The sequence below is a fragment of the Myotis daubentonii genome, chromosome 4 (assembly GCF_963259705.1).
Source record: "Myotis daubentonii chromosome 4, mMyoDau2.1, whole genome shotgun sequence".
NCBI lineage: Eukaryota > Metazoa > Chordata > Mammalia > Chiroptera > Vespertilionidae > Myotis > Myotis daubentonii.
This window is the reverse complement of record NC_081843.1, coordinates 36538026-36548178: the sequence shown is the minus strand read 5'-3', so window position 1 is coordinate 36548178 and position 10153 is coordinate 36538026. Positions and strand designations below refer to the sequence as shown.

At 50.0% G+C, this 10153-nt stretch overlaps 1 protein-coding gene across 1 annotated transcript; it reads left to right on the top strand.

Annotated features, from left to right (window-relative positions):
• The first annotated feature begins 1207 nt into the window (after nucleotides 1-1207).
• On the top strand, nucleotides 1208-8560 carry LOC132232305 (zinc-alpha-2-glycoprotein-like). Its single transcript, XM_059691788.1, has 4 exons — nucleotides 1208-1355; nucleotides 5229-5486; nucleotides 7091-7363; nucleotides 7990-8560. Exons 1-4 carry the CDS (start codon nucleotides 1280-1282, stop codon nucleotides 8274-8276), a joined length of 894 nt encoding a protein of 297 aa, XP_059547771.1. The 5' UTR covers nucleotides 1208-1279; the 3' UTR covers nucleotides 8277-8560.
• The last annotated feature ends 1593 nt before the right edge of the window (nucleotides 8561-10153 follow it).

Below are 10153 nucleotides of genomic sequence, written 5' to 3'. Positions count from 1 at the left end.
AGGTGTTTACTGAATGCCTCATTTCTGCTAGGCATTGGGCTAAGTACAAGGGACAGAAAAATGAACATGACAAACACCATCACTGTCATAAAATTTGCCCCCTGCTGACAACAGAGATTCTTTCCCTGTTGGGTATTTCCCTCGTCCACCACGTCTCTCAGGAAGCCTTTCCCAATGCCGTTCCACACGTGGTTTCCTCCTCTGAGGAAGCTCTTCTTGTCGCCCATCCTTAGTTGCGATTGTATAAGATTTGCAGGAATGTCTGCGTCACACTTGGCTATTAGACTTTTTAGGCTTTTGTAATTTGTCATGAAAACTTATTTTTGGTTCTTAGGTCGAAATCATTAGCCACTAATGTTTTTGTCTGTTTCATCCTTAAAACTAGAAAAGCCAAAAGATTCTTTCTGCACTCCCATAGAAATCACCTGATTTTCAGACTGTGCTTTGAGTCAGTACTTTCTGCTATTGAGTTGATTTTCTTTTTCTGTAAGCTTCCCAGCCCTATGGACTCGATCATCACAGACTCTGTCCTCGAATTTCTCCAATTCCTTCACACTGTCCTATGGTAGCAGCCTCTTGGGACCTAAAATTAGACTTCACTGAACATTTTGTTCCAGTTGACCAAAAGAGATGAGTAAGTCAGCTGTTAGACACTCCACTACTTGTCAGTCCTAAGAAACAAGCCCAAGTTATCTGTATTTTCACTGGCTTCAGCCCTAATATGGCCCCATAACCTGGTTCCCCTTCCTCCATTTTCTTGAGAGACTGCTGCTTAAAAATAATCCTTTTCCAATTTTGTTAACAGTCACATCACTAGTTGCTGAAACAGATTCCTATTCTGACTTTAAGGGGAAAATAAATTTATTTGCTGGTTCATTCTGGAACCAGTGGAGAGACTGGAAAACCCAGATCAGAATTAGGCAGGAAAAGAAAGACAAATCATACCATGGGATTAGTACTGCAAACACATGCTGCTGTCCCCAGGGCAATAGATGCCACAGTGTGGACCCATGACAAAGTCCCAGTCCCCAGATCGCCTATCTCAGATCCCCATTGGCAGACCATCTGTAGACACTGAGGAAACATCCGCCAGCCTGGCCTGTGCATCCTGCTTCCTCATCGTCAGCTGAGGAGCCCAGCCTGGCACTCTCATTGGCCTGTGCATTTACCTCACCTGGGCAGGGCTCCAAGCCAAGCTGTTCCCAAAACTATATCTAGCCGTCTCTCCAAGTAGTCTGCACCAGGACCTGGGAAGTCCAGTACCTTCCACTCAGACACGATGAGCACAATGGTGCCTGTCCTGCTGTCCCTACTGCTTGTTGTGGGTCCTGCAGTCGCCCAGGACACTCAAGACGGTGAGTTGGGAGCCAGGGGCTGGGTATGGAGAAGAATGCAGGGGAGGGAATGTGTGAGATAGATGGGCTGGGAGAGGGCCCCAGATGAAGCCTGGATTCCCAGTGTACAGTAGGAATGGGTGTTTGAGGCTGTCAGCTACCTCAGCTCACACACTTCCAGAAGCATTTAGGGAGCCTCTGGACTCATACTAAGTAAGGCCTTAAATAATTAAAATCTAAAATTCTTAATAAGAAAATAGCAAAACTAAGACCCATATGCCCTGGCCGGCTAGTTCTGTTTGTTAGAGCCTCATCCTGATACACCAACATTGCAGGTTCAATCCCCAGTCAGGGCACATACAAGAATCAACCAACGAATGCATAAATAAGTGGAAAAACAAATATTTCTCTCTCTCTCTCTCTCCCTGGCCCCCAAATTTAAAAAGCTAACACCCAGACAAGTGAAGTGACCTGTCCTGGGTCATACAGCCAGGACAGAGCAGGGGCTACACAGGTGCAACTTTTTGTTCCTCCCTCCTTCCAATGCAGAAATATAACAGCTCCAATGAGCACCTGTAAAGGCATATTAACTGGAGGATATTTCTAGAAACAAGCCCGTTACTTCCCCCAAGAGTTAGACACTCAGACAGTGGGTCCGGAAGGCTAGTGACTGGAAAGAAGTCAGCTGGAAGTTGGGCAGATCAGAGTATATATATACTCTGTGCACTGGCCGGGGTGGGGGGGGGGTGTCCCTCAGCCCCACTTGTGCCCTCTCACAGTCTGGGACCCCTCGGGAGATAACGACCTGCTGGCTTAGACCTGCTCCCGGGTGGCAGAGGGCAGGCCCAATCCCTACGTGCAGCCCCTGGTTGGGCTCAGAGCAGGGCCCTTTGCGGGGTTAGGGCGCCGCCCCCGTCACACTCAAGGCAGGGTCAATGGGGAGGTTGCTGCGCCACCCCCTGTCATGCACAGAGCAGGGCCCATCAGGGGGGTTGGGGCTCCATACCCTGTCACACACAGAGCAGGGCCGATCAGGGGGTTGGGGCGCCACCCCCTGTCACGCATAGAGTAGGGCCAATAGGGTAGTTGGGGCACCGCCCCCTGTCACACACAGAGCAGGGCCCATGGGGGCCTTGGGGCATCACACCCTGTCACACACAGAGCAGGTCTGATCAGGGGGTTGGGGAGCTCCCCCCATCAGGCACAGAGCAGGGCCGATCAGGGGGTTGGGGCACCTTCCCCTGTCATGAACAGAGCAGGGCGGATAGGGAGGTTGTGGCCCCACCCCCTGTCACACACAGAGCTGCAGGGCAATCAGGGGGTTTGGGCTCTGCCCCCTGTCACGCTGCTCCAGGGGCCAGGAGGCCTTGCGCCTCTGCTGATCCCGGTGCTGGGAGGCCTCGCGGCTCTGCTTGACACAGGGGCAGTGAGGCCTGGCTGCTCTGCTGATCCCAGCGCTAGGAAGCCTCGCTGCTCTGCTGATCCCAGTGCTGGGAGGCCTCGCTGCTCCGCTGATCCCGGTGCCAGGAGGCCTCGCGGCTCTGCTGATCCCGGTGCTGGGAGACATATTATCCTTTTACTATATAGGATAGAGGCCTGGTGCACGGTTGGGGGCCGGCTGGTTTGCCCTGAAGGGTGTTCTGGATCAGGGTGGGGGTCGTCACTGGGGTGCCTGGCCAGCCTGGTTGAGGGGATGATGGCTCTTTGCAGCTGGACACACCCCCTTCAGGGTGGAGGTGCACACTGGGGTACCTGGCCAGTCTGGGTGAGGGGCTGAGGGCCGTTTTCATGCTGGCAGGCAACAGAAGCTCCCAACCTCTCCTTTTTTTCTTTTTTCTTTTATTCTGGGACTTATTTACCTTCTATGGCTGTCACTGGAAGTGAGAACTGGCTTTCTCTCTGAGGCTTGGCTGCTGAAAGCAGGTATCTGGTTTGTTTGGGTTCTATAATTGAAACACTCTTTCAACTCCAGCTCTGAGGCCCGACTGGCTGAAAGCAGGTTTCTGGGGGTTTTTTAGCTTCTATAATTGCAACAATGTTTCTTAGCATGCAAGCTCAGAGCCCAGCAGCAGCAGGCAGGGAACGTTGGCTTCCTCTGTCACTGAAGCAAGAAAGCCTCCTGTTCGCTTCAAGCTGCCTGTCTGCCGGCCACCATCTTGGTTGGCAGTTAATTTGCATATCTCGCTGATTAGCCAATGGGAAGGGTAGCGATGTTATGGTTAATTACCATGTTTCTCAATTATTATATAGGATATATATATAAATATATATATATATATATATATACACATATATATATATATATATACCATTATTGATCTCAGAGAGGAAGGGAGAGGGAGAGAGAGATAGAAACATCAATGATGAGAGAGAATCATTAATTGGCTGCCACCTGCATGCCCCTTCTTGGGGATCAAACGTGAAACCCAGGCATGTGGCCTGACCCGGAATCAAATCGTGACCTCTTGGTTCATAGGTCAATGGTCAACTATTGAGCCATGCCACCTAAGCCCAGAGTCAATTTTAGGGCAGAATAATGGGACTTTCTTTGGCATAGAAAATTTCAGGGTGAAGACATAAGCTAAATTGTGTAAGTTTACAATCCATTACATTTACAAACTGTCAGAATATGTGTTTTATAATGATTATGTTTACATTGATAATCACACCCTACATCAAAATCTAGTTTAGATTTAGGGTTCTCAAGAGAATGCCATGTACATGCAAGAAAGAAACATTTATTTTAAGGATATGGCCCACACCATGGCGGGGCTGAGAAGTCCAACATGGGCAGGGTTGGTCCGCACACTGGAGACCCAGAGAAGAGATGATGTTGCAGTCTTGGGTCCAGAGGCAATCTGGAGGCAGAGTGCCTTCTTCCTTTGGAGACCTCGGCCTCTTCTCCTGTGGCCTTCAGCTGATTGGAGGAGGCCCACCCACATTATGGAGAGTAATCTGCTTTACTCGACATCTACTGAGTAAAGTGGTAATCATATTTAGAAACTAATTAGTGATAAAAAACTTCAGTCCTGGAACAAAGAATCTGTCATATGTCCTTCAACATTAGTAACACCCATGAGAGTGAATTCATGAATTCATTATTGAATTAATTATGAAAATGCCCTGCCTCCCTTTCCCCCCAGTCTCTGCCTCATACCAAAATGCAAGGACAGCCCTGGCAATTCTGAGCTCCATCCTGTTCTTACCTTATGCTGATCCATTAAGGTCATTTCCTGAGTTTTCTGGTCAATTCTCCTTCCTACAGGTTCTAACTATATGTGTCCATCAGGTTCAACTAGGCTATGCTCCAACAACAAAGACAGTTTTTAGTGGCTTAACCCAAACTAATGTTTATTTGTTGCTCATTTAAAAATGAATACAGATCAGGCAACGTTCCTCTCCTCCTTGGAATGACATGAGGACCCATGCCGTTGGCATCTTAGGGCGCTTCTGTTTCAACCTGTGGCCTCCACAGTCATCACCTAAATAGAAGAGAGGCAGAGGGTTCCAGTCAGTTTGCAGGGCCTCCGACGAGAAGAAAGAAATCACTTCCCTCACTTTCTCTTTTGACAGAACTCAGTCACGGTCCCAATAGACCTACAAGAAAACTGAAAAATATCTCTGACATGGCAAGAGTGGAAACCGTGTAGTAAAAATGCAAAATATTTGAAATATTATTCCCCTGAATAGAAGTAGAGTCTCTTCTCCCAAGGAACTGACAGCAGGTGGAGAGAGCTGGGGAGGAAGAAGCCCATTGATCCATTTCCCTTCCTGGTCTCCTGTTGTCCCACATTAAGACTCCCCTTTATGGTCCCCACATCTCAATGTTTTCTCTTTTCTTTTCGTTTTTTTTTTGTTGTTGTTGTTGTTTTGTTTTTGTTTTTTTTTTTGCAGGGCTTTACTCTCTGAGCTTCCTCTTTACCGGAGTGTCCAGGCCCAAGGCAAACATCCCTGGTTTTCAGGTCACTGGCTTCCTCAATGACCAGCCCTTCTACCACTACGATAGTAAAAGCAGAACGGCTGAGCCCCTGGGCCCATGGAAACAGGTGGACGGGATGGTGAACTGGGAGGATGAAAGCCAATTGAAGCAGGCCAGGCAGGACATCTTCATGGAGACCCTGGAGGACGTCATGGGCTATTACAGGGACCGAGGTCAGTGGACTGTGGGCTGCTGGGGTGGAGGGTCTTAGCACCAGAGGCAGCCTGCTCTTGGGAGTGGAAAGGGGTCTGGAGGTGGAAATACTTATATCTACAACGAGGTGTGCAAGAACAAGTACAAATATACAGACATTTCTGCACCCTCCTCCCCCACATCAGAGCTCCTTTTCTTCCTTCCCCATTGCTTGCCCCATCCTCACTTTTAGGCCTCAACTCTCACAGGAAGTGAAGTCAGTGTCAGCCCTTGTCTAGGCACATCTGACATCTTGGTTCCACACCCCCACATCTGAGGTGGGTTCCACTTTAGAAGGTGTCAGGCTCACCTCCACCCAGGGATGTTGGGTGGGGAGTGAGCTAACCTTGGGTTATTTTGACCTGGGCTCAGGTGCTGGCTCTGCCAGTCACTAGCTCTCTGACAGTGAACATGTAATTAATTGTCTGGTCTGAATCTGCAATAATTGCATCATTGAGTTCTGCCTCCAAGAAACATGAATTATTATCTAGGTAAATTCCATGGAAGCTACAACGGACTGTCTTGATCTCCCTTGGATCCATCACCTAGGAGAGCCAATAATAATTGCTAAGCCCTAGCTCCGTGGTTGGCAAACTGTGGCTCTTTGGCCCCTTGAGTGTGGCTCTTCCACAAAATACCACGTGAGGGCACAGGTACAGTGCAATTGAAACTTCGTGGCCCATGCACAGAAGTCAGTTTTCGGCCTGGGCGAGTCTATTTTGAAGAAGTACTGTTGATATTTGGCTCTGTTGACTAATGAGTTTGCTGACCACTGCCCTAGATGGTTTGGCTCTGTGGATAGAGTGTCAGCCTGCAGACAGCCTGAAGGGTCCCGAGTTCAATTCCAGTCAATAGCACATGCCCAGGTTGTGGGCTTGGTCCGCAGTAGGGGGCATGCAGGAGGCAGCCAATCAATGATACTCTCTCATCATTGATGTTTCTATCTCTCTCTCCCTCTCGATTCCTTTCTGAAATTAATAAAGATATTTTTTAAATTTTTAAAAAATACGAATAATAATTGCAAAAATGAAGTGAAGAGGTTGTGTCTCCCTTCCCTACAAATGCCATTTTCCAAGAGTTGTTGCTAATTGAGAAGGAAGTTGGGCATTAGAGATTTGTTTGAAGATATCAAAAATGCAAAAAGAGAGAAGAGCTGATAAAATTATGCTGACCCAAATGGAGACATCAACTTCACACACAACTGGAAGAAAAGGAGAGACTACATAATCTATTTTAAACTACAAATAATTTCTATTTAACCTGTCAATGCACTTCTGTGTGCTTGTGTCTGGTTCCTAAGACCCCACAGTTTATTCAAATTTTATTTAAAGATCTGTCCACAGTCTGCAGCAATCTGAAATTCCCTGATTGGGAAGAATGTCAAACACCAGAAAATGCTACGTTTTCCTCTCTCTGCCTGCTCTATGTCTGGCTAATATGCCATTTGCCAACACAAAAGGGGTTGCATGTTTAGATTTCAAAACCCTTTCTCCCTATTGAGTTGCAAGCTCTGTAGGAGTGAGAGTTATTAAGACGGAGCTGATGCCAGGCTGACTGATTTCTGGGGGGTGCGGCTCACCTGCAGGAAATCACACCTTTAAGGGAAGGTTCGGTTGTGAGATTCGGAATAACAGCTATGGTGGAGGATTCTGGAAGTATACCTATGATGGAGAGGACTACATCAAGTTCAACACAGAAATCCCAGCCTGGATCCCCCTGCAACCAGAAGCTGTGAACACTAAGGTGAAGTGGGAGGCAGAAGGCTCTGCGCAAGCGTCCAAGAACTATCTGGAAAACGAGTGCCCTGATAGGCTGCGGAGCTACCTGCAATACAGCAGGCCCTTCCTGGACCGTCAAGGTACCTACTGCCCCCATCCCTCCTCCTCACACTGAGCTGAGAAAGACCAGTCCAGGCTGGGACCTCAGGGGAACATTTCAGGCAAATCCTGTAGTCATTTCTCTCTGTGATAGGCCTCCTGGCTTGGCTGTGGGGAGAAGGCAGGTGTGTAAAATGTCTGCCCAGGAAGGATGAAGATGAGTAAGTGTGAGCAGGATTGATTGACACAAGCTGAGACCTGGGTTTAAGAATTAATGAGAAAGAAGTTCATAGGGGAGAGAAGAGGGCAGGGTCACAAAGACAGCGCAGCCGGCAGACGGGGGAGGCAGGAGACACAAAGCCCACTGGGAGATTTTTGGGGGAAAAACAAAACAATGCATGGGGCATTCGCATTTCTTGCCACCAGAAGTCAATCCACAGTGGGTGGGCAGGGGGTGCTGGGAGGCAAGGAAGTAGCCACAGACATTCCTTTATCCAACAGGGAAGCCTCATGGAAAGCCTCAGCTTCCCTGATCTTCTGGAAGTTTCCTGGGGAGGCAGGTGGAAAACGGAGAGCTCTGCTCATCCCTGACTCCAGGGGTGGGAGAGACATGAACAGGGAAATGTCTCCTTCAGACCCTCAAACTCTGTGCTGTATCTCTCCACAGACCCTCCCTCTGTGTCAATCACCAGCCATGTGACACTAGGACTCATCAGGACCCTCAAGTGCGTGGCCGACAACTTCTACCCAAAACCCATCAGTCTGTACTGGACTCAGGCAGACAGTGTAGTGGAGACTGAGTCATGGGGAGAGGGTCCTCTCAGTGAAAATGGCACTTACCAGTCCTGGGTGGTGGTGAAAATCCCCTCTCTGTCCAGAGGCCCTTACTCCTGCCACGTGCAGCACAGCAGCCTGGCCCAGCCCCTCACTGTCACATGGAATAAGAGTCAGTAACCAGGGGCTAACAGCATCTCGGGGTCCGGAGACTAGTAGGCACCCTTTCATCGGGACATGAGAGATGAGCTCTAGAATGACTGTCATCGCCCTCAGCAAGGCCCAAGAGGAACAGTGAAGGGGACGGAGAGGTGGTGAATTTGGAGACACAAGTCCCGAGTGCTGGGCACTGAGCTGACTCACTGCTACATTCCTCCTCGGATCCATTATCTAGTCTATGAAATCTAAGCAACACTAATCAACTAGCCTATCCACAAAATAAACCAGATTATTAAACTGCTAAATGCTGTGGAAATGTCAGCAGACGTTATTACTCATCCTGCCCCCACGCATCTGAACCATCCGAAATTCTTCGTGTTTGCTAGAAGCAATGTTTACTGGCCCTCTTGGCCTGGGGCCCCCACTGTAGCATGGCGTGACCACCAGGAGATTTGGGGGGGAAACGAAAGCTTTGAGCATTGTTCAGGTGCCCACTACTGAAATCCCCTCTGCTTGTAAGGCCATAATGCTCTGCAACCTCGTTAATGCACAATCCGCAGCCCTGTCTGTACCTCGGTTTCCCCAGCACTTCCTTCCCCACGGGGACCCCGCCCTCCGCTCCAGCTACTCCACCCAGCCCACATCCAGTTGGCCGTGGGGAGCACACACAGCTACGGGTTGTTCACGAGGCTTTATCCCCCAGATGCGCTCCCAGAGAAGCAAGAATCAGCCTGCTGTTCTTGGGCTCCTTCCAATTCATTTCATTGTGCCTCGTTGTTTTTTAACTGAGTCCGTTTGTGATTTCTTTGTTTTAACTCAGTCACCTACCACCCTGCACAGGTTTAAGTAAAACAAACAAACAGGGCAGAACTCTTACCTGTGACCCCTTTACTAAGCTTCGGTGCCACAAATTCCCTTAACAATTCCTCAGTCTCTTAGGACCACCTTGTCTCTCTCTGGAGGATTCTCCTGGGGATAGTTTATCAGCTGGACTGGAGAGATAAGTATTCACCAGGATCAGTGTGACAGGGGGCAGCGCCCAAACCCCCTGATCAGCCCTGCTCTGTGTGTGACAGGGTGCGGTGCCCCAACCCCACCCTCCCCCCCACAGGCCCTGCTCTGTGTGTGACAGGGTGCGGTGCCCCAACCCCACCCTCCCCCCCACAGGCCCTGCTCTGTGTGTGACAGGGTAGAGCCATAATCTCCCAATCGGCCCTGCCCTGAGTGTGAGAGTGGCAGCGCCACAACCCCCTGATCGGCCCTGCTCTGTGCGTGACAGGGTACAGAGCCCCAAACCCCCTGAAGGGCCCTGCTCTGTGAGTGACAGGGGGCAGCGCCCCAACCCCCTGATCGGCCCTGCTCTGTGTGTGACAGGGTACAGAGCCCCAAACCCCCTGAAGGGTCCTGCTCTGTGAGTGACAGGGGGCAGCGCCCCAACCCCCTGATTGGCCCTGCTTGGTGAGTAACAGGGGGTGGCACCGCAACCTCCCTATTGACCCTGCCTTGAGTGTGACAGGGGACGGTGCCCCAAGCCCCAATCGGCCCAACCCTGAGCGTGACTGAGGGTGGCATCGCAACCTCCCAATCCGCCCTGCTCTGTGCATGACAGGGGGCAGCACCCCAACTCCCCAATCTGTCCTGCTCTGAGCCCGACCAGGGGCTGCACCTAGGGATTGGGCCTGCCCTCTGCCACCCGGGAGCAGGCCTAAGCCAGCAGGTCGTTATCTCCTAAGGGGTCCCAGACTGCAAGAGGGCACAGGCCGGGCTGAGGGACCACCCTACCCCCGAATTGCACAAATTTTTGTGCACTGGGCCTCTAGTATATATATAAAACCCTAAGTGACTGAACAACTGGAATGACTGGAATGATCAGTTAACCAGTCACTATGACATGCACT

Excerpts from the sequence above, each read along its gene's own strand:
- LOC132232305 (XM_059691788.1), top strand. The coding sequence starts at position 1,280 with ATGAGCACAATGGTGCCTGTCCTGCTGTCCCTACTGCTTGTTGTGGGT. Across the intron at positions 5,487-7,090 it reads GGGCTATTACAGGGACCGAG|GAAATCACACCTTTAAGGGA; the intron begins GTCAGTGGACTG and ends GCTCACCTGCAG. Across the intron at positions 7,364-7,989 it reads GCCCTTCCTGGACCGTCAAG|ACCCTCCCTCTGTGTCAATC; the intron begins GTACCTACTGCC and ends ATCTCTCCACAG.